A 26,771-nucleotide genomic window follows, 5' to 3' on the forward strand; every position below is an offset into this window, starting at 1 on the left:
TATGTAGATAGTAAAGAACAGTAAGTGCTTTATCCAATGAAGTTGGGTTAATAGTCCATTAATTTAAAAAACTCAGTTAACACGTGGAATTATAAACAATGACATATCACACTTGAATATTTTATTTTATTTAAAACAAAGTTTTGTATTCATTTATCAACTATTTGATTATAGGTTCATTGATTTTATCAATCAAAACCACATCAATAATTGTAAAGGCATTATTTTAACAATGTGGTGGTTCTTGCCATGGGGAATAGAATGATGCAATGAAGCAAGTGTTAGTAATTGCATGATCAATATCAAAAACGATGATAACAACAGCATATTTTATTATTAAAAATTGAAAGAACTCATAGGCCTTCCTTGGAGCTGTATCACTTACTCTACTTGACAGTTCTACTTCTGAGATATAGTTGTTTAAAATATACAAACTCAAGTAATGCAGACGACTTTCTTTTCTTAATTTTTTTATTTTTTGGCTGCGTCGGGTCTTAGTTGCGGTGCTCGGGATCTTGCGGTGCTCGGGATCTTTTGTTGCGGCGCGCGGGCTTCTCTCTAGTTGTGGCGTGCCGGTTTTCTCTCTCTAGTTGCAGAGCGCGGGCTTAGTTGTCCAGCAGCATGTGGCATGTAGGATCTTAGTTCCCTGACCAGGGATCGAACCCGCGTCCCCTGAATTGGAAGCCGGATTCTTCACAACTGGACCACCTGGGAAGTCCCGCAGATGAGTTTTTAAGAGGGAAAAATTGAATAATTAGATTCACTGAAATCAGGATTCGGGTCTTCCAATATCAAATAATGAAGCCAAAAAGAAAAGGGAAAAAAGGTAACATTTACGTCCTGTTTGTGACTGCTGAGGTCACTTTTATTCCAATGAATATTATTTACATGTGATTGAGGTTCAGATTTAAATATAGGATATACTGGGAATTCCCTGGCAGTCCAGTGGTTAGAACTAGGTGCTTCCACTGCAGAGGGCCTGTGTGTGTGTGTGTGTGTGTGTGTGTATAAAACAAATATTTCAGGAGACTCAGAAAACCTATTCTAATGGACTAGGAATGCCATAGAAATTCATTTTCATTAAAATGTATTCATAAGAAATTGTATGTATTCATAAGAAAATGTATTCATAATAAATTCATTTTCATTAAAATGTATTCAAAATGTATTCATGAGCTGATGTGGAGAGGAATTGAAGGCCCTCTCTAGCTAGGGTGACTTGGTGATCTGAGAGAAGGTGAGAGAGATGATGGTGGGGTAAAGGGGAAGCAAAAATCATTGACAGCACTAGGACTATAAGAACCTGATAAGTGACTTACAATGTCGACCTTTCCTATTTAAGACACACCCTCTTCCTAATGCAGTTCCAAACCGCCTTTACTTCACCATCATTGATGTAAACAGTCCATTATGAAATGTGTTCTCTGCCTGAAGTTACTTTTAAACAAGTAGTTTACCTGTCTGGATTACTACCCCATTCCCATTTAGGAGGATGTGTGTGGTGCGCAGTAAGACTGAATTGAATTAGAAGGGAAGGTAGGCCAAAATCGGATGGTGCTAAGTTTTTTTTAACTCAGATGGACACTTGCCCCTGTAGAGGAATCACAGGGATGTTAATTTTGCTCATAAGTTTAACCTAAATTATGTAAGCAAATGTTTTGCTTTTTGGAAGGCATTTAAGGTACTCTGGGGAAAATAACCTAGATGCAAATGACTTAGCCAAACTTTGTTCTAGGATTAATTTTCAACAGCATCTTGCTTTCCAAAACAATGTGACTTTGAAAGCACAGCTCCTTTTGTTGATAAGGTGGGTGGCTCTGAAAAGAGCCTTTTGGTTTGGAAAGATTTGAGTTGCAAAGAACGACGTACTTCTACTTGCCCTTGGCCTTGTGGTGGCTCTCGGTCTTTTTGGGCAGCAGCACCGCCTGGATGTTGGGCAGAACGCCGCCCTGAGCAATAGTGACTTTGCCCAGCAGCTTGTTGAGCTCCTCGTCGTTGCGGATGGCCAGCTGCAGGTGGCGCGGGATGATGCGCGTCTTCTTGTTGTCGCGGGCCGCGTTGCCCGCCAGCTCCAGGATCTCGGCCGTCAGGTACTCCAGCACCGCCGCAAGGTACACCGGCGCGCCGGCCCCGACCCGCTCGGAGTAGTTGCCCTTGCGGAGCAAGCGGTGCACTCGGCCCACGGGGAACTGGAGCCCGGCCCGCGAGGAGCGAGTCTTGGCCTTGGCGCGAGCTTTGCCTCCTTGCTTGCCACGTCCAGACATACTGAAAGTAGAAACCCACCAATATGAGTTAGGTCTGAATAGATACAGCGAGAGCTACTCTACTTATAATTTTCACTGGGCGCGAAAATGAAGGTGTACCATTGGCTAAAACTAGTTTTATTTAACCCAATGAAATCGGATTTTGAAATACACTTATTTTGATTGGACAAAACTGTTACGTGCTGTTTCCAGGATTCACCACCAATCAGACGCTCGACTTAACTCACTGCCTCCTTTGTTTAAGAAGCTGTGAAGGAAGAGGGCTCAGCCTGGTTCTCGTTCTTCCTGTTATTTTTGAACTGCTTGGCAGTTAACTCCGCACCATGCCTGAACCCTCCAAGTCTGCTCCGGCCCCGAAGAAGGGCTCCAAGAAGGCGGTGACCAAGGCTCAGAAGAAGGACGGCAAGAAGCGCAAGCGCAGCCGCAAGGAGAGCTACTCCGTGTACGTGTACAAGGTGCTAAAGCAGGTCCACCCGGACACCGGCATCTCGTCCAAGGCCATGGGCATCATGAACTCGTTCGTTAACGACATCTTCGAGCGCATCGCGGGCGAGGCGTCGCGCCTGGCGCATTACAACAAGCGCTCGACCATCACCTCCAGGGAGATCCAGACGGCCGTGCGCTTGCTGCTGCCCGGCGAGCTGGCCAAGCACGCCGTGTCCGAGGGCACCAAGGCCGTCACCAAGTACACCAGCTCCAAATGAGCCAGGCCGCAGCGGAGCGAGCGGTAAGGCTAGGCCCACACCCCAAAGGCTCTTTTCAGAGCCACTCAATCTTCTGAAGAGAAGTGGCACTCACTTTATGCAGCAGGTGTTTGTTATTTGGTGCAAAGTATAACAAGTTCTGCGATTCCTTTTATTTTTTTTTTGGTCTTTAAACCGATTTATTTTCTCGTAGCTCTGGAAGCTAGAGGGCCAAGATTTGCTGTCAGCAGGGGTGGTTTATTCTGAGGCTTCTCTCTTTGGTTTGCAGATGGTCATCTTTTCTGTCTTCATTTGGTCTTCCTTCTGTTCGCGTTTCCTCATTTTCATCTTGTTAGAAATTACTTCCACTACAATGTAGGTGGTGCTGCAGCAATACTCGAGATATTTTTATATGTTTTTATGTCGAGAAGGGGGAGGTTCATTATCAGACACACGTAGTGAAGAAGGCAAAATGCACTTTGTCCCAAAGGAAAATCCGCTCGCCTTTAAGTTTGAACCCGGCAGAAGTTTTTGCTAACAATGGCTTGAGCGCTCTATCCTTAACTTTATTTTTATTTTTTTGTGGTACGCGGGCCTCTCACTGTTGCGGCCTCTCCCGTTGCGGAGCACAGGCTCCGGACGCGCAGGCTCAGCGGCCATGGCTCACGGACCCAGCCGCTCCGCGGCATGTGGGATCTTCCCGGACCGGGGCACGAACCCGCGTCCCCTGGGTCGGCAGGAGGACTCTCAAACCACTGCGCCACCAGGGAAGCCTTCCATCCTTTATTTTAACGTGTACATACCTGACTAATGAATTGCTTGGCACACAGTAAGAAAGGTACCAATCGTTTGATTCACTTATGTTTTCTTTGGGGAGAGGTGCTGGCTCTCCTCCCCTTTCCCTGGGTTTGGGTTTGCCAAATATTAAGTTAGAAAGGCAGAAGAAAAACAAATGGAAGTGAGAATCCAATTCAAATTATCGCACACATCAACCAGGTGCCACGTTTATCGATAGCCAATCCAGACGCTGCGCGCGCAGTTTGAAGTTTACCAACGGTGTCCCTCGTGAGTCTATCCTAATTGGGAGATTTCTGGGCCACGCGGCTTTGTTGGAAGAACTCTGCCATTTTCTCCACTCCCTAATTTCTCTGAGTGAAATTTCTCTGTATGGGAGGGATTAGGTCCTACTCCTGCCTTTACTGTGAGGATCCTCTCCATATTTTCTTTCTTTCTGCATGTCACTTGCATTTACTGTTTCTCTATTAATCGGAATAAATTTTTTAAAAATAGAGAAGGGCTGTTTCCCTACCCTCAGTTCGGGAAACCAAAATCCATCTCTTCATCTTAGGCCCTTAGGAATGAATGGCATATTTAAAACTATTTTAGTCTTTACAGGGAATCAGCATGGAAATGCTTCCCCAAAAAAGTATGTTATTCTACAAAGTGACCACTTGATGTAAAAATTACCATTTGTTCATATTGCATATGAAAATACATAGGTGACCTAATATGTTTAATTTGCAGTATGCCAAGACAAATGAGTGACTAGCCATGAAAAGTCTCTTAAGGACTAAAGTGTTACGACGGAGAAACTACTTTGAATCTTTGCTTAAGGGCTTACATTCAGAATTAATAAGTATGACCTACATCTTTGCAAAGTGTATTATATTATTTTTTCTAGGTATTTATAATTTCAAATTTCTGACTTTTTATATTAGGCATATTAAAAAGAATAATTTTAATGTAGGTTATAATAAAAGATAGAGACAAAATATTTCCCAGAGGATTTCCTCATGTGCTTAGAATGAAGAAAAATATCCATTAATAAATTAAGGGATTTTTTTTAATATGTTTGAATTCTTTAAAAAATGACTTTTTATATCGTGTCTGCTTTAATTTCTAAAGTCCTTGCACATGTCCAAGAAAAAAAAAACTATAAAGTTACACCTCATTTAATACTAGGAATATGTATATGTGATGTGACTCTGGAGTTGCACCTAAAATATAGCTCAGATATATCAGTGTCTTTTACTAGTTGGTTCTTGTGGAACAGTGTTTTGAGAATATGAACTGTATAAAAATATCCCACTCAAATTCGGTACGTGACATTGTATAAATGTAACACTGGACTTTTAAAAAATAATTTTTTTAAGAAATTTTATGTACATAACATTGCTAAGTTAATTTTATTTTTTGCCTTATTTTCCTCATGTGTGGAATGAGACCAACAAATACTACCTCAGATGCTCATTGTATTTATTCATTTTTGGCTGTTTTGGGTCTTTGTTGCTGCGCGTGGTCTTTCTCTAGTTGCGGCCAGAGGGGGCCACTCCTTGCTGCGGTGCACCGTCCTATCACTGCGGTGGCCTCTTCTGCTGCGGAGCATGGACTCTAGGCACGCGGGCTTCAGTAGTTGTGGTACGCGGGCTCAGTAGTTGTGGCTCTCAGGCTCTAGAGAGCAGGCTCAGTAGTAGTGGTGCATGGGATTAGTTGCTCCGTGGCATGTGGGATCTTCCCGGACCAGGGCTGGACCCCCTGTGCCCTGCATTGGCAGGCGGATAATCACTGCGCCACCAGGGAAGCCCTTAAAAAATAATTATTAATTTGATTGTATTAATTTGATTGTAGCTTCGTTTTAATTTAATTCTTCCCCAACATTTTAAACTGATATCTTGAAAATAAACTAGTGAAATATTAAGATAACTCTGTATGTTTTAATGTATTTGTATTTGGCCAAATAGCTGTATTTGACCAAAAATCTTGAGAAATTGAAATTCAATGCTGCCTGCAATTAAAATAATTATACCATAATATGAGTGTGTGCATGTATGTATATATATTTATGCATATATATATAATATACACATAAAATATGTTTTATTTATACACACATTACTAAAATATGTTATATTTTAATTTTCCAACACTCTTACTCCAAGAGGGTGACAAAAAATATAAAAGCATTGACTGTCTAGTGTCTGATTATTTTAGGCTCTTGGTACAGAGCAGTGAGATGGAGAGTAGAGAACCAAACCTTTGAGATTTTTAGCTATACCATTCCATTAGCCAGGATACACTTTATACATGCACACATATATATTACGTTTTAATTTCTATTATATTTTTATTATATTTAGTGGAATTAATAGAATAATCAGAAAGTGGAAAGTGTTGGAAAAATTAAAATTTCATTTTCTTTTAAAATAACTGGTGTACAGATGATAATGACTGGGAAAATCATTTGGGACAATGCATTGCAAAAAGAAAACATAGTAAGAGCATCCTCATGTTTATGAGCTGTGGACTATATTAATTCTTCCAAAAGCTCAAATGAAATATTAAAATTACTAACGTATTATGTGTATCTTAGAAATATATATCTGGATAAAAGTCCATTGTATGTTTTATAAAATTTTTAATAATACTGTTTTTTAAACACATTGTTTAGATAAACAGCCCAAAATCTAGTAAATTAACCTTGGTGAGGTGACGTTTTATATGGCAGAGAAGAGTGAAGCTATCAGCTCAAGAAGAAAAGTGAGTTTGATTGAAAAAAAAAATGTATTTGGGGATAAGATAAAGGACTTTCTGTGAAAAGAGTAACAGGCACTTAGCCTTTAAAAACAGGGTTTTTAATCTATCATCATAGTGTTCTCAAAGTCATCTGATGCAGCCAGGTGCATCACGCAAAACCCTGGTATGGAGATTTCCACCTCTATTCAAGAAACTAAATTCCTTGAAGAGGAACTGATTACAAGTTTTGAGACAAGGGAAATTTTGATGGGTCTAGAACACCATGCTCACTGAAAGCAAGGATGATCTCCCATGTTTGGAGTAACAATAAAGAGAGTTAAGATGAGAGTGGCAAGAAAGCCCGAAAGAATCCCCATGGTGTAAGTAGTGCTAACTTGAGAATTAAAACTAAACAAACAGAATAGTTGTAGTTTACTGGAATAGATTCAGCATGTAAAAGCCATGAATCCATAATAAGCAATTGGGACAAATACTGTGATAAGCTGAATAAGAAGTTTACCTGGTGTATCTCACTATTCATCTTTTCCAAAGTCTTTGTGCCCTATGTCACTGAGATGAGCATCTTCTCCAGAAAGTGCCTGGCTTTACAGTCTTAAGGTTCTGTTGTACTTATATTAGGGGAAACTCCACCTCCTGCAATGCTATAGGATCAAGTCACAAAAAAGAGCTCCCTGAGAAACTCGCTGATGCTTTGTTCAATAAAATTTCAGGAGAGCAAATTGCATTTTAATGACTGCTATTGTTGGAAATCAATCCAAACACTAATTCCCAAGGCATTCTCAAATTGTCCTTTGTACCAGCTTCTGCTACAGCCATCCCCAACACTACCACCAACAATGTGGTTACTAAATAAATAAATAAAATGTTAGCTTTCTCTTTGTCCTAAAGGCAGTGATTCTCAAAATGTGGTCTGGGGACCCCTGGGGGTCCTTGAGATCCTTTTTTTTTTTTATTGCGTTACGCGGGCCTCTCACTGTTGTGGCCTCTCCCGTTGCGGAGCACAGGCTCCAGACGCGCAGGCTCAGCGGCCATGGCTCACGGGCCCAGCCGCTCCGCGGCATGTGATATCTTCCCGGACCGGGGTACGAACCCGTGTCCTCTCTATCAGCAGGCGGACTCTCAACCACTGCGCCACGAGGGAAGTCCCCTGAGATCCTTTTAATGGGTATGTGAAGCTAAAATTATTTTCATAATTATCCTGAAATTTATTTAAAAGATACTTGCAAAATATAGAACAGTGCTAATCTTCTTACTAATTTTTTAATTTTGAAAAATGTAGCTATCTTCATAAAATATGTATGTTGAAAAGGCTTTATTGTAATTTTTAAATGAATTAATAAAACAAATATTCTTTCAGTTTTAACTTCTAATAAGGTAAATATCAATAGTAGTAACCTACAGAAACACGAATTCTTTGGATCCTCAATACTTTTAAAATGTGCATGGGTCGAAAACTTTGAGAACTGCTGCCTTAATAAATTATGTCACACTAGAACTGTTTGATTTACTGTTTTTCAAATTATTTGGAAATAATTTCCTGTGTGCTTATGCTACCATCTGAATACACAGATCCATTTGCTTCATTTTGCTGTTATGTTTAGGGATTTGGCTTTTTAAAATTTAACCTTATCCTTACATAAAATATTTTTACATAGTTCCAAGGTCAAATCAAGGTATGTTCAAAGAGGTCTTTCTCCTTTAGCCTATAGCCTCTCTCATAACAATTTTTAATGTTGTGATTTAACTTCCAATTATTTGTTTGCTAATTATAAGCATACATTTGTGTATTCTTAGTTCCCCTCTATTATATTTTTTAATATTTATTTATTTATTTGGCCGCCTTGGGTTTTAGTTGTGGCATGCGGGATCGTCGTTGAGGCATGCGGGATCTTTCATTGTGGCGTGCAGGCTTCTCTCTAGTTGTGGCGTGCGGGTTTTCTCTCTCTAGTTGTGGCGCACAGCCTCCAGGGCGCGTGGGCTCTGTCGTTGTGGTGCGGGTTCCAGAGCGCGTGGGCTCTGTAGTTTGTGGCACGCGGTCTCTCTAGTTGAAGGGTGCGAGCTCAGCAGTTGTGGCGCGCCAGCTTAGTTGCCCCTTGGCATGTGGGATCTTTAGTTCCTTGACCAGGACGGAATCAGCTTCCTCTGCATTAAAAGGCAGATTCTTTACCACTAGAACACCAGGGAAGTCCCAGTACCCCTCTACTAGATAAACAGTAACATCTTACACATAATTTTCTCTACCTTGGGTTTTTTTTGTTTTTGTTCTTTTTTCCTTTAAAATATATATCCTGAAGATCATTCCACAATAGTATATGGAGATTTTCTTCCTTTCTTATTTTCTAGCTGCCTAGTACCCTGGGCTTTCTTCTTTTTCTGATTCTTGGCTCTGTAATTCATTTTCTTGCTAGCTGCCTGACCCTTCAATCAGATGTTTTCTAGTTGTTCTAAGCATCAGGGTTTATCTGAGTTGCCTACTCTACTATTACTGGACATAGGATCAAGGTATAGTATTTGTTAAAATGTTTTTTTAAATGTCAACCCATAAATTACTCTAGGACTTCCAATCCTTACAATCTTTAAAATGCAGTTGTGTAAAATTGATATGGGTCACTGCAGGCATACCCTCTGGTCCAGTGATAACTCAATTTCTTGCTAACGATGCTCAAGTTAGCACATCAGTTGCCATAGTGGGTTAGTTGTTCATGATCAAAGAAGTGAGATGGTGAATTGAATGTAAATAAATACTAGTCACAGGACTAGAGGAAGAGACTAAACACTGTATTGTTGGTTCAAGAAATCAGGTTTATAAATTTGAAGAAATGAATAACTTTTATGAAGTGTCTGTGAAGCCCAAAATTTAAACACACAGAGATTAACTGCAATACCTTATCAGTAAATGGTAATAGGATATACCTTAAAAAGTATAGGTTATATTTGAGTCAAATCTCTTGAAGTTTAGACATTTCATTCTGGCTCCATTTTTTTGCAGTGTCCACACCAAAGAGCTCAACATTCAAACACCTTCACCTCACCATCAAGGATATTTTTATCAAAGCTACCATCTCTTCAGTCACATCTTTTTTTCCTTGAACTTTCGCTTATGCCTTGTTTTCCAGAGCTACATCCATCACTTCGTGCTTGAGAAGGGACCCTTCTGAAGTCATCAGAACAACTAACCTCATCAGAGCACTCAGAATGACATCTACTATGGATTCTCCGCTTCTGCCATCCTGACAATCCTCTGATATATTTTTGTTGGAACCAAAATCTTGGTGGAGGGAAATCCCTGAACAACATCCTGACTTCTTAAGGTGGGATGCTTATCTCCTTAGGCTACGTCAGACTATAGTTGTTGCTTACTTCAAGCCTAGTGTTAAATTTTCACAGTGGCCACACCATGGAACATAGACCTCTACAAACCACAAACCATGACTTTCAATAATTTTTCAGTTGTAATTTGATGGAGTTAAGAAATATAGAAGAATACATACCATTAATCTGCACCGTGCCCTGCTGCTCCAGTGTCCCGGACCTCAGTCCATCCTATGCAGGAAGATGATAGCCTGCAATAGAACTTTAAGGCCACTCTCATTCCATACCTATTTCCTAGATGAACAAACTGATGCACAGAGAAGGGGGGTATTTTGTCTAAATAGCTAGAGGATCAATGACAGTTTATAAGCCTCATGGTAGTGGCCATCAGTATACAAATGATAGATTTTGTGGTCTTTTGTTATCATCAAACTAAATTCTTTCAAAACAAATGGAGATGACTCATTCATATTTGTTTTAATAGTGAAAAAGTTGCCATTCTTTATCTGAAAAAAAAAAAAGTTTCTCCCTCTTGTTCCCAAGAACAGGAAAAAAAAAAAAAAGTCAATTTTTTTTTTCTTGGAGAATACTGGTCAGATTCTCTTTGGAGGGTCCTATAGCTCTACCCTATCATCATCGTACAATTAATAACTTTTGCCTTTCCTGTGGGAAACAAGCACGTATAGCAAAGTCTGCCTGTTGATTATAGTACTGAAATTAAGACTAACTAAGCTCCGTCTGTAACTTTTCCAGAAGACAGTGTTTGAAAATTGCAACTTATACTCACACAATGCTTGCAGACACCCTGTATTTCAATTGTTGGAAATATGTACCACCAAGGAGCAGAGAGAAACCTGCCCCCTGAAATCGTGCCACGTGAGACATGGACTTGTTGTTATATCTCTTAACTGACCATTATTTCTGCCTTGAAAGCAGTAATGAAATAGACAAGAAGAGGCCTCTCCCTGAAGCAGCAGCCCCCCCTGGGAAGACCCTTTATACTCATTCTCCCAGAGGGTCACCAATCGAGGTTTGCCCAAGTAAAAGGCTAAAGTATCACTGTGGATGAGACCTGAATGGTGCTTAATTATTTGCAATAGATACAATGTAGTTATTTTTAAAGTAGACATTTAAACATTAACCTATCCTTATTCTTAGTTTCTTTTGTCCTCCTCATTCCAAAGAACCAAAACTAGGCCTAGTCCAGGGAAGGTAGTCATACACCCCTGATTTCTATTGGCTGTTCTTTTTAAAGTAAGGCAGCTATTATGGGGAGAATTTTATCTGCCTCCCCCCACCTCGCTAAACCCTCAGAATGTAACCATATTTAGGGATAGAGTCTTTAAAGAGGTAATTAAATTAAAATGAGGTCCTTGGAAAGTGGTTAGGTCCTACTCCAATATGACTACTGTCCTTTTAAGAAGAGGAAATTTGGACATAGGCAAGTATAGAGGGAACACATGTGAAGATAGAGGGGGAAAGATGGCCGTCTACAAGCTAAGGAGAGAGGCCTAGAACCCTTCTTTCTCTCACAGCCCTCAGAAGTAAACAGCCCTGCTGGCACCTTGATCTCAGACTTCTAGACTCCAGAACAGTGAGAAAACAAATTGCTGTTTTTTCAGCCACTCAGACTGAGGTACCTTATTATGACAGCTTTAGCAAACTAATAAAGCAGCCAATATGTTACGATAATATTACAATCCCAATCCCCTGTCTCTTTAGCTGTAGACCAAAGATACCACTAGCACTTACCTCATTAGACTGGAAAAATAAATTAGATAATGCACAGTATGCAAAGATAGTACACACTTAATAAATGACAGCCAATAACTACTGTGATTTTTTTCCCCTATATGCCAAAAGCAAGATGTAAGTGCCATACAGTTTACTGCTTAAGGGCAGATCCTTGAGTGAAGAGCCATGACGTAAACTCTGACATTCAATAATCCCTCAAATGACAAAATATTAGAGCAAACGAAATGAAGAACTTCCAGATGTACTGGAGATAAGCAAGAGAAATACATGAACAGGAATAAAATGCTGAAAATAGCAAAACCAAATAGAGCACCAAAGGAAGGTCATTCTGATAATCTGAATTAATAAAGAACCTACTCTAAAGCAGCCTAAACAGGTGGAAGGAACATAGGCCCTGGAAAACGTTTTGTGACTGAAGTTCTGCCCAATGCTTGTTAGCTGGTTATCTTGGATACTACCTCAGTGAGCCTGTGTGTATGATCAGGCCACACAAGATGGCTGTTCTCTTGCTCTCTGTACATCCCCTGATCGAACAGTCCCTGCTTCACGTCACCCTACTCACAGGACTGACCTTTCCTCTTAATCATAGAGCTTATCAGTATCTGCTTAAGTGTTTGCCCCTGCTCCAACTAGAAATTTTTCTGATTCTTAGAACAGAACGGCTCCAGCACGCTGGGTTATTAAAGGGAAATATCTGCCCCCTTGATGGCTGTTAACCAAAGGGACAATGAGGGATGTCCTCCTCTGCTGGTTTCCCCGGTAACTGATGAGCTCACCTGACATCAGTTCCCCCTATAATTGGTACACTGGTACACCCCCCACCCAACCCCCACCATGAAGACTGCTGCCATGTCCTGTCTGCTGTTGGTATGGAGTGGGGAGTCACTCTAGAACTTTGCTTCAGACGTGTAAGATCCCCTGTTCAATAAACCATTGATGTCTCTGTTGCTGTCTCCAGGCATTTTTTTTGGTCTCAAGGCTGGGCAATTACAGGACTTGCAGGCCTACAGCGTGCAGCCAAACACTGTGATTCTTCTGATTACCTGTAAAATGGAGGTAATAATAAGGCCCCAGTTTTCTTAGAAGGATTTTATGAGATGATGTACCCTGCTTCCAAGTGTGTTTTTGGGACCCAGGTGAGGTGCACAAATAAAAGTTACTATGAAAAAGACATTACATAGATTTTTTTTCTTTCAACAAAATAATGATTAAATAATATGAGAAATAAAAATAAGTATAATTTAATAAATGTTCCACCACAAAGTGAGCTTCCCTGGGTCATATAACTTTATATTTCCTGAGTTAGACATATAATAGTGGCTCAATTAAATGGTACATTAATTTAAAAAAAAACAAACAGGTACATTAATTAACCAATATTTTCTCAGATCTGTACTAAGTATTACTGGGGGCATGGAAGATTATCATAAGTAGTATGTGGACTTTGGTGTTTAAAATGTTGAAACAGAGAGTGAAAATATCATTCTCTTTTCTTCTCTCTCTAAATCTTTCTGATTAAGTAACTGGGAAAGCATTAATTTGGTGCTAGCAGATCTTTAAGGCCTTGCAAACACTTGTTAATCCTTGCCCCCTTCCCCAGTCTTTCAACTTCGTAACAAAGAACAAGTTTCAGACTCAAAGTAGTAGACAGCAAATAGCATATAACTGAAATTGAATAATATATACATATATTTACATATTGTTTTATAGTTGTATTCTGTTCATGGTCAGAGGCAGGAATTTTCCACTATGGTTGTCTTTTAAAATACATTGATTTCGGGCTTCCCTGGTGGCGCAGTGGTTGAGAGCCCGCCTGCCGATGCAGGGGACGCGGGTTCGTGCCCCGGTCCGGGAAGATCCCACGTGCTGCGGAGCGGCTGGGCCCGTGAGCCATGGCCGCTGGGCCTGCGCGTCTGGAGCCTGTGCTCGGCAACGGGAGAGGCCACAGCAGTGAGAGGCCCGCGTACCAGAAAAAAAAAAAAAAAAAAAAAAATACATTGATTTCATTTTTTTTTTTTTCTTTTTAGGCTGAGCAGCCCTGCTTGCAGGATCTTAGTTCCCCAACCTGGGATCGAACCTGGGCCCACAGCAGTGAAAGTGCAGAGTCCTAACCACTGGACTGCCAGGGAATTCCCCTAAAGAATATATATTTTTTTAAATATTAAGTAAACAATAGTATAGATTGCACCCTGATACAGAAAAAATCATAAAAGTGGAACTCAAATAACTAACTGAAGTTTGAACAATACTGAATAAAATAAGCAATGTCATAAACCAGTAAATGGCAAAATGGCACTATTGTTATATTTTATACTTCTATATAAATTATAGATCTATATATGTTATATAAATATATAAATTATATATTATAGCATTAATATAACACTACTTATATATAATTGTATATATAAAATGTAATATAATTAATATTTATTATTATTACATCAAACTGTATTTAATATTAACTGCTGTAGGAATTTGGAGGGAGTAATATTATTCTGGAATGTGGCAATCTGGGAAAGTTTCTTGGAAGAGGTATAACAAGATTTGACCTTGAAAGAAAGGATCGCTAAGTTTTCAGTTGGTATATTATCAACTAAATATGTTGGGTAACTCATGGTTCCAAAATTGAACAGCTTAAAACAGCAAACATTTATTACCTCATAGAGTTTCTTAGGGTCAGGAATCTGGGAGCAGCTTAGGTGGTAGTCCGATTCAAGATCTCTCACAAAGCTGCAGTCAGGTCATCTAAACTTTAGATTCTAAAGACTTGACTGGGACTGGAGCTTCTAAAGTTCAAGAAAAAGCTTGTTTATAATGCTGTTGGCTGGAGGCCTCAGTACCTCACCATGTGGATATCTCTATAAGGTTACTCATGACAAAGGCTGGCTTCCTTCCTCTGGAACAAGTGATCCAAGAGAGTGGGAGTTATCAAGATGGAAGTCTCTTATCGAATCTTGAAAGTGACATACCATTACTTCTGTCATATCCTGTTGACCATAATGCTGGAGCAATGTGGGAAGGGCACCAATATTAGAAGGTAGGGGTCACTGGGTGCCATCTTAGAGGCTACTTCCCACAGTTGGCACAGAAGAATGTGCCTCTCAATCCTCATAGCCATCAGCATTAGCTGGGGAATTTCAAATACCCCAGATGTCCAGGCCCCTCCTCTGATAAATTGAATCAGAATCTCTAGGGGCAAAGCTCTGCAGTAATATATTTTTTCAAAGTTCTACCAGCAAGTTTGATGCATGATTAAAATTGGGAACCACTGGACACAAGAGGAGTGAGAAACTAGGAACGTAAAAGTGAGAGTGGCCCTTTGATTATTACCTAGTTACATGGATAATGTACCATAAGAAATATGCGAGATTTCGCTCTCTTGGCTTGAGACAAGGGTGGAAATAAGGCCAGAAAAAACTAAAGAAGTTGGAGAAAGGTTAAGATTCAGGAGTGGACACATGTATTAAATGGTGGGTATGGGTTTGATGTTTGAAAGAACATTATTTGTCAGTGGCTCTTGTTTGTGTGGTCCCTGGTGACCCCCAACTGGAAACAGATTCAAAATCAGTGATTCTTCCACAGGAATTTGCTCAGTTCAGGAGGCTTTGGAGAAGAAGACTATTCTGGAACAAAAAGTAACTGTTGGGAGTAAAAGGCCTGGAGTTCCTATATCTGTAAGGAAGGGTCTGGTACTTCTCTGGGGTCCCTGATGCCCTGACTTGGCCTGGTAGTCCTTCTCTCTGACCTCTCTGAGAGGTTTCAGCAAAGAAGTAAAATGACACTTCCACACAGAGCACCATGCCCGTTGTCCTTTTGAAGTCCAGGATCAGGGGTCAAAATGAGTCACAGCTGGGCTTCCCTGGTGGCGCAGTGGTTGAGGGTCCGCCTGCCGATGCAGGGGACACGGGTTCGTGCCCTGGTCCGGGAAGATCCCACATGCCGCGGAGCGGCTGGGCCCGTGAGCCATGGCCGCTGAGCCTGCGCGTCCGGAGCCTGTGCTCTGCAACGGGAGAGGCCACAACAGTGAGAGGCCCGCGTACCGCAAAAAAAAAAAAAAAAAAGAGTCACAGCTGATCACCCAAAACCTACAGCTTTCTGCAGCTACTAAGAATTTGAAACATATAAGAATGAAATCCAAAGCCATTATACTGTCATATAAGGTCCTACACATTCTGGAAGGCCCCATTCCCAGCACCGTTTCCCACCTCCAGCTATTTTGCCACTTCAGTCCCAGTCACATTGGCCACCTGCTGTCCCTTGTCTAACACCAGGTATTTCCCCCTTACCCAACATATACATTCGGGGTCTCTTGTTCCTGCTTCCTTCTGCCTAGAAGTATCTTCCCCCAGTGGCCCACTCCCTCGTCTCTTCATCTTTGTTAAAATTTCACCTTCTTGATGAGCATTCTGTGATTATGTTATTTAAAATGGAAGATAAAAAACCCATTCTTTATCTTCCTTTTCTGCTTTGTTTTCCTCCCAAATGTTTAATGTTCATTATCTTCTGACACTCTTTTTTTGTTGTTGTTTTTGTTATGTGCGTGTCTGTTCCCACATTAGAAAATAAACTCTATCTGTGCATGACTTCCTTTCTGTTTAGTTCATTGATGTATTTCTGGCACCTAGAAGAGTTTGTGGGACATAATATGTGCTCAACAAATATTTATTGAAAGAAAAAATGAACTAGAAAACACTGTACGGGCTGAACTTTGAGATTCAGTTTGATAAATGAAGATGACCTTAAGCCTTTCAAATGCCAAATCGATGTATAAGATTCCTTTTTAATATATACAAAATATGTGCATAATAATTCTTAGACATTCACAAAGCAGTCTCACTGATCCTCACAATAGTCATGTGACTAGGAATTGCTGTTATGCCCAGTTTACTGATAGGGAAACTGTGTTTCAGAGAAGCCAAAATCTTGGCCTCATAAAGTAAGTGGCAAATGTTTTAGGAATTGGTCTCCTAATTTCAAGTGTAGGTCCCATGGGCCAATCATAACAGTGGACACAGGTAATGTTGATTAAAAATGAATTATAAGGGAATTCTCTGGTGGTCCAGTGGTTAAGACTCTGTGCTTCCAATGCAGTGGTCGGATATCTAGATCCCACAGGCCATGGCACGCACCCCCCCAAAAAAATTGTAAAATAAAATGCTAAATACCTAAAGAATACTCTAGAAATAAATCACATTTCCTAGGTCTAATGGAGATAAAGGCATAAAGATATAGGAAAGACTGGGAGGTCCTGGTTTGCATATAGACAGGGTGTATGTGTGTGGGAGAGGTTGAAATAAAAAGGAAAAAAACTCTGGAGAAACTTCAAGAAGGTAAAACAATGCAAGTTGGAATAATCAGAGAGGCGATTAGATTTGAGATTGGCTTTGCAGGACAGACAGGATTTAGATGGTAGAGGAACTGGGGCTTAACAGAAACAGAATGGAGAACAGCTATATGGTACATTTCAGGAAATAACTGTATCTTTCTAGGCCTAATATTAGTCATGTCTTCACTACATCAATAACAATTCTAATTTCATATTCAATGTTAATTGATGTAGTAAAGAAATGAACTAATATTAAACTCCATAAATATTCTGCATGTTTCTAGTGACCTTTTTGAGGCTACAGGGAAGGCAATCACTGGCTTTTGTCTACAGTTTTGGCTTAACTCTCCTTTGTTCCTGAGCTCATAAGTTCAGCCCCAATTTTGTGCTTTCTATTCCCAGAAGCCCAAGGCCTCCTGTCCTTTAATGGGGAAAGATTGAATAATATCTAGAAAAACAGTAAAGATGTTGGGTTTTACCATCTTAATATCTGATAGTCTGTAGCATGCTTGGGACTTATATTTCCACACTGATTCTTGAGAATGCCTAATTAGCTCTGAAATACGGGCCTAAACACCAGGAGATTGTGCTTCCCCCTTGGAGAAAGATGCCATCCTTCAGGTCTCAAAGATTGCCTTTTCATTTAGAGTTTCTCCTTTATTACAAGGGGGAAAAACGTAAAGAGGAAACAGAGTGAGATGAAATGTGGAGCTGACTCAGAAAAGAAACTGATACTCTAAATTCTTTTTCCCAATTAAAAAATTTGACCATGTAAAAATAATAGTGAACAGAAATGCCATTCCCAAAAGGGGTGAAACATTAAAACTTAAGAATGCAGCAGCATCAAATTACATGAAAAATCTAAAGGGGACACTACCTGCTTGGTTTCCTTTAATTCATTGTTTGGGGTGATATTTATAAAGCATGGTGAGGGTCAGGGCATGGAATGGCAAGTGTACGACTGCTGAAAAATGATGTAAGATAAGTAAACGTTCAGTTAAAGAGCATTTGAAATTTGCTAGCCACTAACTTAAAGATGATCCTCAGAGTAAAGCTGAGCTGGACGGTAAGTGAAATAAGCACAATAAAATTCGTTTTGGGTGATGGCTGTAACATGTACAGCTTGTTATCAAGATCATCTTGTTTGAAATGCCACAAACCCAAAATCTAATTTGTTGCACAAATTAAGCAGCACTTACTAAAGGCTTCAGATTAATATTGCTTTTGTCTACCTCTAAAGCTGTTTAAACTAAGTGCCAGTTCTCTATGGAAAGCGTGGATGGCTCTGAAAAGAGCCTTTGGATATGACGGAACCTTATCAACTGCTTTGCAGCCAGTGGCTCACTTGGAGCTGGTGTACTTGGTGACAGCCTTGGTGCCCTCAGACACGGCGTGCTTGGCCAGCTCGCCGGGCAGCAGCAAGCGCACGGCCGTCTGGATCTCCCTGGAGGTGACAGTCGAGCGCTTGTTGTAATGCGCCAGGCGCGACGCCTCGCCCGCGATGCGCTCGAAGATGTCGTTAACGAACGAGTTCATGATGCCCATGGCCTTGGACGAGATGCCGGTGTCCGGGTGGACCTGCTTCAGCACTTTGTACACGTATACGGAGTAGCTCTCCTTGCGGCTGCGCTTGCGCTTCTTGCCGTCTTTCTTCTGAGCCTTGGTCACCGCCTTCTTGGAGCCTTTCTTCGGGGCAGGAGCGGACTTGGCAAGCTCAGGCATGGTGAAGTGGCGTTAACAAAATCCTCGAGAAACAAAGAGTGAGCAATGGGCGAGGCGAGTCCGTTTCACTTACAACTGCATATTCAAATGACACTTAGTAAAGTTCTATGTCTGATTGGCGAACACTGCTAATGACGTCATTATCAACTTTGTCCAATCAGAACGCGCATTTAAAGGACCGACACGTCTCTTTTAAAACGGAATTACTACTTTACCCAATGGAATAGCTTCTTTTTCGCGCCCAGCTGCAGCTATAAAATGTGCGATTTTCTTCTTTCACCTTAGTTGCTTCTGGTGTAGGCTTTAAAATACTGCATTATGTCTGGACGTGGCAAGCAAGGCGGCAAAGTTCGCGCCAAGGCCAAGACTCGCTCTTCTCGCGCCGGGCTCCAGTTTCCCGTGGGCCGAGTGCACCGCCTGCTCCGCAAGGGCAACTACGCTGAGCGTGTCGGGGCCGGCGCACCGGTGTACTTGGCGGCGGTGTTGGAGTACCTGACGGCCGAGATCCTGGAGCTGGCGGGCAACGCGGCCCGCGACAACAAGAAGACGCGCATCATCCCGCGCCACCTGCAGCTGGCCATCCGCAACGACGAGGAGCTCAACAAGCTGCTGGGCAAAGTCACCATCGCTCAGGGCGGCGTCCTGCCCAACATCCAGGCGGTGCTGCTGCCCAAGAAGACCGAGAGCCACCACAAGGCCAAGGGCAAGTAAGGCCTCAAGAGCAACGCCTTCGAAACCAAAGGCTCTTTTCAGAGCCACCTACTTTTTCTGCGGAGGAGCTGGGACAGTAGTTTCATTTAATTCCATTGTCATTATTGCCTGGGGAAAAGAAATTACTTCATGTAATTAATTTGGCAAGCAGTTTGAGCCACTTTTCGGACTCCTAGTCATGTCCTCGGAATGTCAGGAGGAAGATATCAAGAGCTTTGGTAAGGGAGTGCAGTGTTAAGATGCAAAATCAAAGTATCTTTTAAGGGCCCCTGAGGACAATCAAAACACTTTCTCGGCTTATTTGCAGTATAACTCGACCTCTGCCAGTGCTGAAGTTATGCTCTGTGCCTTGATTCCTGCAATATCAAATTAAAAATAGATGTGTGCAGTGAATTAGGTGGCGCATAAACCGGAATAAAAACGTCTTACCATTTGAACAGAAACAGTTGACCTATCTGAACGTGACGCGGGCTTTTTAACTTTAAAAAGTTCTTTGTAGCTAAACATCCAGGAACCAAAATGTCTTAAAAAACCCGTGGACAATTTTGCAGGTTCCTGGATGCAGGTCAAATTTTCTTTGTTGTGTCTTAAAAAGAGTATGTTTTTCACTGAGTTCCAAGCAGGAGGAAAGGTGAAAACATTTACTGGAAGTAGAGGGCAAGCAATTGTTTCTTGGCGGGCGGCTGAGAATAATATGTTACTCAATGCACAGCTGTTTTCAGAGATCTCTGGGTGGCTCTGAAAAGAGCCTTTGGGGTTTGCGTCTTAAGCGCCAACTTCCTACTTCTTTTTGGGAGCCGCCTTCTTCGCCTTTGTAGCTTTGGGTTTTGCTGCCTTAGGCTTGGCAGCTTTGGGTTTCGCCGCTTTTGGCTTCACTGCCTTAGGCTTAGCGGGGCTTTTGGCAGCCTTCTTCGGCTTTGCCGCGGCTTTGGTTTTCTTGGGACTCTTGGCCACCTTTTTGACGCCAGCGGCTGCGGGCTTCTTCGCCTTCTTGGGAGTCTTCTTCACTGCTTTCTTTGCTCCCGCAGCCTTCTTGGGCTTCTTAGGGGTGGCCCCTGCGGGTTTTTTCGCTTTAGCAGCCCCCGCTTTCTTGGCCTTCGGCTTGGCTTCCCCGGTGGGCGCCTTCCTATTGAGCTTAAAGGAGCCGGAAGCACCCGTGCCCTTGGTCTGCACAAGGGTACCCTTGCTCACCAGGCTCTTGAGACCCAGCTTGATTCGACTGTTGTTCTTCTCCACGTCGTAGCCGCCAGCTGCCAGGGTCTTCTTGAGCGCTGCCAAAGAAAGGCCATTGCGCTCTTTGGAGGCAGCCACAGCCTTAGTGATCAGCTCAGAAACTGGGGGCCCGGTCGCCTTGCGCTTAGCCGCGCCACCGCTCGCGGACTTCTTAGTAGACTTCTTCTTAGCAGGAGATTTCTCCACCGGCGCCGGGGCAGCCGTCTCAGCAGGAGCGGTTTCCGACATGGCGACGGAAGAAACTGCTAGAAGAAGAGAGATTCAAAACCCAAAGAGCAAGTTTTGCAATGCTACCTTGCTCGGGCCCGGGGCTTATATAAGCCGGTGCTGCCCTGTGATTGGTGGAGCGTCCGATCCACCGCCCTCAGGCAGCCGGCTCTCGTGGTTGGACTCCCAAATTGTGTTTGTTAGTCCCAAAATTTGATTAAATGCTAAAAACAGTGGTACAGAATTTGACTCTTTGAAGCTCCAAAGGAGGAAAACAGCCTCCATGTTCACATACTTGTTTGTGTTTTTATGAATCACGCGCAATTAATGAAAGATATTTTTAAAAATCCCTTCAGCTTTTCATATGTGTCCATCGGGCGTAAGGCATCGAGCCAGTTAGTTGCATTGTTGCAATAAATTTTTACTAAGTACCAAGTGAACGTTTTTTAAAAGGTTTTGTCCCTAAGTTCGGCCTTTGATTTTTGCAAGAGGAAAGACACTAGGTTCCGTGGTTTTGCCATAAACTTTGTTTCAAACTGCGGCAAGTAACACAGGCGCAGGACAGCTGGTTGCCTACAGCCCCAAATTAACCATATAGATCTTACTTTAAAAACCGGTTCTGCCTCCCAAGGAGTTTCCACGTGCCACTATCTTTAGAGAATGGGATTTTGCCGCTAGGAAAAGTTCTGTTGCCAAAGTGACTTCTTCCAGGAGGAATAGAAATTGCTTTGGCTACAGGATCCAATGACCTATATTCAAGCAAATTTGGTTTGTTTTTGATTGAGATGCTTTCTCTCTTTAATTCCTAAGCGAATCCAGTAAAATAAGAACAAAGAAAAATGCTTAACCCCGATAATGTATTTTAGAAAAAACCCTGAAACCTGCTAAAAATTATTCAAGGGCTTCCAGTAGCCCTCGAAAGCGCAAACTGTTTAGATGGCATGGGACTTTGTCCCTCTTTCACGGTGCTTTTCCCAATGCTCTCAAACTCCTTACCTCCATCAACATTTAACAAATTACACGGTCAAAACACCTTCTTTTGTAGGACATCAGTGTGGATATTTTTGTGTGTTTAAGTGAAGATAGACCTGTATCTTCCAGTGAAATAACTGGCCACTGACTATAAGTATGGACTGGCTCTTAAGGGACTGGAGGTTATAGAAGTTTAAGAGAATTCAGGAAAACATTAACATCCAAGGGAACTGAGGCAATGACCAGGAAGTGGAATGGAGGATGAAGTTTGCTATTTATTGGGAGGTGGGAGGGGGAGGCATGGACAGGATTTTGTGCCTGGATGGGGTGATGATTAGGGTCTCTCATGCAATCAACAGTTCTCCCCTGTGAAAAACTGTAGGCCAATACACTTCATCTCTTCAGGAGCTCCTGGAGTTGAAACTATAGCCTACTATGGCCAAATCTAGACAGTGGCCTATTTTTGTATGGCCGTCGAGCTGAGTTTTTCTATTTTTAAATTGTATTTTTAAAAAACTGTGACAGACTATATGTTGCCTGCAAAACCTAAAATATTTACTATTTGGCTCTTTTGCTGTTTTGTATTCCTTCTCACAGACAGTTCATGGTGTGTTGCTACAGGCCTGCCTTTCAGAACTATGCAAATCGAGATCTAAAAAGGAGATCTTAACAAGAAAATTTTCCAACCAAGTATTTCCCACTTTTTCAATCACAAAACTTTCAGAAAATTTAGGAGGAGGTTGGGGGAAGTCATGCTTTACAGGAGAGAAGCATAATAAAGAGAGCTAACATTCATTGAGCATTTAACTGCCAGGAACGAATCTAAGCATGCCCTACAAACCAATTCGTCTGCTACATTTTACAGCTGTTCTAGGTGAGTCCCAGAGAGATGAGTAATTTGGCAAAGATTATACAGCTAGTAGTAATTGGCAGCTGTGAGGCTTGAACCTCAACCAGTATTTCTTTCTGCAACAGGAAGGCAAGAGGCACATTTTCTGAAGTCAAGGTGCTAGGGTACTTGGCAAAAACAAAAAAAACCTTCATTTGCCATTTACACAATTATCCACAGAAACCAATAAACTTTCACAAGGTATGGGCCAGTTTTTCTTCAGTCCCTTCGTGTAGCCAAAGGCTTAATGGTTGTATCACTTTAAGTATGCTTCCCCAGAAACAGCTCAATAGGCTGACTAGGATCACAGAATACAGTAACCTCCGTCTGCAGCTTAATCTCCAAATATGCAACACTGAAGTGACACAGTAACAATTGAGCCCACAACAGCTATTTCATCAAAACCCTCCTGTCATTTTTCTTTTGGGGATAATATGTATCCTCTAGAATGAACAGTTCCTTTTTGGAGACAGTTGAGGGGCTCTGAAAAGAGCCTTTTCGGATGAGGTATATTAATAGGAAGCGATGTAAGATTTAAGCCCTTTCCCCGCGGATGCGACGGGCAAGCTGGATGTCCTTGGGCATGATGGTGACGCGCTTGGCGTGGATGGCACACAAGTTGGTGTCCTCGAAGAGCCCCACCAGGTAGGCCTCGCACGCCTCCTGCAGCGCCATCACGGCCGAACTCTGGAAACGCAGGTCGGTCTTGAAGTCCTGCGCGATCTCGCGCACCAGGCGCTGGAACGGCAGCTTGCGGATCAGCAGCTCCGTGGACTTCTGGTAGCGGCGGATCTCGCGCAGGGCCACCGTGCCGGGCCGGTAGCGGTGCGGCTTCTTCACGCCGCCCGTAGCCGGCGCGCTCTTGCGGGCCGCCTTGGTGGCCAGCTGCTTGCGCGGCGCCTTGCCGCCTGTGGACTTGCGAGCGGTCTGCTTCGTGCGAGCCATGCACAAGCAGCGCCAATTTAACAGTAATAACAGGACCCAGTCGTCCCAATATATATAGGGACCCTCGCGTCTTGATTGGACAATAGACTGCTGCCTCCCTTGCCTGCCCCGCCCTTCCCCGCCCACAGAATTGCTTCTAGGCTTATTCCTCAAAGAAAAGGAAGCGTTTTCCCGCTTCTACTTCGGTCATTAGGATAATGTACAGAGGAGATATCTTGTTGGCTTTAAGACTGCGGGATGGGCTTCCCTGGTGGCGCGGTGGTTGGGGATCCGCCTGCCGATGCGGGGGGCGCGGGTTCGTGCCCCGGTCCGGGAGGGTCCCGCGGGCCGTTGCCTCTGGGCCTGCTGCTTCCTGAGCCTGTGCTCTGCGGCGGGAGAGGCCGCGGCGGTGAGAGGCCCGCGTACCGCCAAAAAAAACAAAACAAAAAAGACTGCAGGATGCATAAAAATTCTTAAGGTGTTATCTAGAGAATCTCAAAGTGCCTTGCACTATTTTAAATACAGTACAAGATGTCATGATTGGGTTCTCGACAAATAGTTTACTGAATAACATAAAAGGGAACCAACCAGCTTATGATAAACGGAGGCATTGGAAGTCGAAATCCAGCCATGTTCTATGCCAGTGGTCTCAAACTTCAGCGTGCTTAAGAACCTCTCAGCTTATTAAAACGAGGGTCGGCCAACTTTTTCTGCAAAAAAGGTATGATAGTATTTTAGGCATTACTCGCCATACTGTATCATTACTTTGCCCTTGACATGGGAGTGCGAGCGCAGTCGACATAGGTTAGATGAGCCCGAGCTTACACTAAACCTCTGTAAAAACTGGCAACGAAGCTGAGTTATCAGAGAATTTGCCATTGTACGTGGAAAGGCTGACGAGGGCTTGGGGGCTGCGACAACGCGCAACTTAAGCTCAACTTCAAATTTTTAGCCCCCCCAACCCAACTGCTCTAGAATACTTAAAATGCACCTTAATGCCTACAGCTCTTCAACAGATTTCGTGGGTGGCCCTCAAAAGGGCCTTTGAGCGACGTTATGATGCTTTGGAACTCTAACCGCCAAAGCCGTACAGAGTGCGTCCCTGGCGCTTGAGCGCGTAGACCACGTCCATAGCAGTGACAGTCTTACGCTTGGCGTGCTCAGTGTACGTAACAGCATCCCGGATCACGTTCTCCAGAAACACCTTTAGCACCCCACGGGTCTCCTCATAGATGAGGCCAGAGATGCGCTTCACCCCGCCACGCCGAGCTAGGCGTCGGATAGCCGGCTTGGTAATCCCCTGGATGTTGTCACGCAGAACCTTGCGGTGGCGCTTAGCACCTCCTTTCCCCAGGCCCTTCCCACCCTTACCACGACCAGACATCTCACCAATTCAATTGAACACGATACTCCAACTCGCAAAGGCGGTGTTTTATGTAGTGGTATATCGGACCTGGTTGGGAACCGCTCAAGCCAGCTGCGTCTCTTCAGGGAGTTTCCAGACCCGAAGCCCCGCCCACGTTTTCAGCAAACTGGAAAGGGCGGTGCTTAAACTACTTGGTCAGAACCGGCGCCTAATGAAAATCCCTCAGCCTAATTTCTACATTGTGTTGCGCTCGCCCGCCCCTGGAAGACTTTTCTTTTGGTTTGGTCAGGCCTTGCTGTCCGTTTTGTTTTGTTTTGTTTTGTTTTCTGCCATCTCTTAGCGACTTGTGGCTGCTGGAATGAATGGCGCATCTCAAGAGCGATGATTGTAGGCATTTGGGAGCTTTTGTGAAACCTCGTGGCTGGCCGCCTGATTATAGATAGCTTCCAGGTGGGGTTTTTTGTCGTTCTCAGCGTCGGTGCTCTCCCCTTTTCCTTACTCATCCTATCACCTTACTTTCCGTTCCCTCACTGGCTGCCACATTTTGGGGGGTAGTACTGGCTTTTTCAAATTTTCTTCATCTCACTTAGAAACACTTCAGGAAGCTGTTTGAGGAAGGTAATCTTTTACCTGTAGTTTCCTTTGGTGAGTCCATGAACAAGTAAAAATGCCTCTCAGGGATTACTGCCCTGCCCCCTCCCCCACCTCGCTTTTCTCCTTTGTTGAACTGAGAAATCAAGTGCACCCAAAAACTCCGTGCCTTTAATTTACAAATACAGTTGCCTTGCCAATGCTTTGCCCTGGAAATATTTATATTCACATCTATGTGTCCCAAAGGTGTGATTCTCTTTGTTAAAATAATTTGTTAAGTCTTTTCTCCCACCTTCATGGAGGAAACAAACTGCAGATTTCTCAGCTTAAAAAGTTTGAGTCTTTTAATAACCTATAATGGAAAAGAATCTGAAAAAGATAGATATCTGTATGTACATAGATATATAGGTATATTTGAATCACCTTGTACACCTGAAACTTACATAAAATTGTAAATCAAATATAATTCAATTAAAAGTTGAGTTTGAGAATGTTATTTAAATTAAGTACTGTTCAAATGCTTCCTTTTTGTCTTTCTCAGCAAATAATGATATTGCCTGATAAATTCTTGTTGAATGATTGGGATAAATATTTAGGAGTTGTTTGTTTGTTTCTCACATTAGGAGAGCTATTCTTTTCTGAGAGAAATGTTGGCAATGCTTTACAGTCCATAGAATTCCTTTCCCCTTCAATCAGATGAATAAATGAGGTAGGTATACTTGCCTTTCCAATGTTCTGAGGGTTGCTACTGATTCACACTTGTCTGGTTGACAATTCTTAATGTTCTTAGTTCCAAGTGTTGGGCTCAATCCTTTTCATTATTACTGTATTTTCAATTTGATGTGCCACACGTTTATTTTCTTGACACTTGATTTTGTTTTCTCTGTTTTGGTTAAACCTTTGGAATTAGCTGGTAGATTGTGTTTATATCTCTTGCTTTTCTTTTTTGTTTTTAATTTTTTTCTCTTTTATTGTTCTTTAATTGTTCTTCGTTCAAAATTAGTTTACTGACTAGTAACTAGTACCTTTCCTAATTCTCATTTCTCCTGTCCAAAACACACACACACACACTAATCCAAAACACCACTAGCCATTTGGAGTCTTTTCAACTCCATGAACTTAACCTCTCAAATATTTCCTTCCATTCCATACAGTCTTATTTCTTCACATAGATTGGTCTTTTACCAAGTCAGAACCTTAATTTGCAAAAAACCTTTAAGAAACCCCTTACTTTCTCCTGAAACTCTCTCAAAACCTAAATGTATTCTCTAATATACAC

The 26,771-nt window shown here is 42.3% G+C and overlaps 6 protein-coding genes across 7 annotated transcripts; 1 reads left to right on the forward strand and 5 right to left on the reverse strand.

Annotated features, from left to right (window-relative positions):
* Nucleotides 1-1,805: 1,805 nt before the first annotated feature.
* On the reverse strand, nucleotides 1,806-2,309 carry LOC111168443 (histone H2A type 1-D). The gene has a single exon (XM_022562155.2). The coding sequence runs from the start codon at nucleotides 2,262-2,264 to the stop codon at nucleotides 1,872-1,874; it is 393 nt and encodes a 130-aa protein (XP_022417863.1). The 5' UTR covers nucleotides 2,265-2,309; the 3' UTR covers nucleotides 1,806-1,871.
* Nucleotides 2,310-2,355: 46 nt separating this feature from the next.
* On the forward strand, nucleotides 2,356-12,491 carry LOC111168445 (histone H2B type 1-N). 2 transcript variants are annotated; one of them, XM_022562158.3, is made up of 2 exons: nucleotides 2,356-2,991; nucleotides 9,471-12,491. In XM_022562158.3, exon 1 carries the CDS (start codon nucleotides 2,588-2,590, stop codon nucleotides 2,966-2,968), a length of 381 nt encoding a protein of 126 aa, XP_022417866.1. In that variant the 5' UTR covers nucleotides 2,356-2,587; the 3' UTR covers nucleotides 2,969-2,991; nucleotides 9,471-12,491. The 2 variants fall into 2 exon arrangements, with proteins under 2 accessions (XP_022417866.1, XP_022417865.1); XM_022562157.3 differs by having other exon boundaries at nucleotides 2,362-2,991; nucleotides 9,598-12,491.
* Nucleotides 12,492-16,362: 3,871 nt separating this feature from the next.
* Nucleotides 16,363-19,004, reverse strand: LOC111168449 (histone H2B type 1-L). Its single transcript, XM_089918486.1, has one exon. The coding sequence runs from the start codon at nucleotides 18,597-18,599 to the stop codon at nucleotides 18,219-18,221; it is 381 nt and encodes a 126-aa protein (XP_089774612.1). The 5' UTR covers nucleotides 18,600-19,004; the 3' UTR covers nucleotides 16,363-18,218.
* Nucleotides 19,005-19,018: 14 nt separating this feature from the next.
* H1-5 (H1.5 linker histone, cluster member) lies at nucleotides 19,019-20,836 on the reverse strand. The gene is given in 2 exon segments (XM_089918493.1): nucleotides 19,019-19,262; nucleotides 20,095-20,836. Coding segments are annotated over 2 exon segments (906 nt in total). The 5' UTR covers nucleotides 20,772-20,836; the 3' UTR covers nucleotides 19,019-19,033.
* Nucleotides 20,837-22,279: 1,443 nt separating this feature from the next.
* Nucleotides 22,280-23,593, reverse strand: LOC149748166 (histone H3.1). Its single transcript, XM_089918482.1, has one exon. It carries the CDS (start codon nucleotides 23,554-23,556, stop codon nucleotides 23,146-23,148), a length of 411 nt encoding a protein of 136 aa, XP_089774608.1. The 5' UTR covers nucleotides 23,557-23,593; the 3' UTR covers nucleotides 22,280-23,145.
* Nucleotides 23,594-23,659: 66 nt separating this feature from the next.
* H4C13 (H4 clustered histone 13) lies at nucleotides 23,660-25,032 on the reverse strand. The gene has a single exon (XM_089918487.1). The coding sequence runs from the start codon at nucleotides 24,917-24,919 to the stop codon at nucleotides 24,608-24,610; it is 312 nt and encodes a 103-aa protein (XP_089774613.1). The 5' UTR covers nucleotides 24,920-25,032; the 3' UTR covers nucleotides 23,660-24,607.
* Nucleotides 25,033-26,771: the final 1,739 nt, after the last annotated feature.

Source organism: Delphinapterus leucas, chromosome 10 (assembly GCF_059928025.1).
Source record: "Delphinapterus leucas isolate spDelLeu-1000000601 "Yukka" chromosome 10, BTC_Dleu_Yukka2, whole genome shotgun sequence".
Classification (NCBI taxonomy): Eukaryota; Metazoa; Chordata; class Mammalia; order Artiodactyla; family Monodontidae; genus Delphinapterus; species Delphinapterus leucas.

Coding starts and splice junctions, on each gene's coding strand:
- LOC111168443 (XM_022562155.2), bottom strand. CDS start 2,264: ATGTCTGGACGTGGCAAGCAAGGAGGCAAAGCTCGCGCCAAGGCCAAG.
- LOC111168445 (XM_022562158.3), top strand. CDS start 2,588: ATGCCTGAACCCTCCAAGTCTGCTCCGGCCCCGAAGAAGGGCTCCAAG.
- LOC111168449 (XM_089918486.1), bottom strand. CDS start 18,599: ATGCCTGAGCTTGCCAAGTCCGCTCCTGCCCCGAAGAAAGGCTCCAAG.
- LOC149748166 (XM_089918482.1), bottom strand. CDS start 23,556: ATGGCTCGCACGAAGCAGACCGCTCGCAAGTCCACAGGCGGCAAGGCG.
- H4C13 (XM_089918487.1), bottom strand. CDS start 24,919: ATGTCTGGTCGTGGTAAGGGTGGGAAGGGCCTGGGGAAAGGAGGTGCT.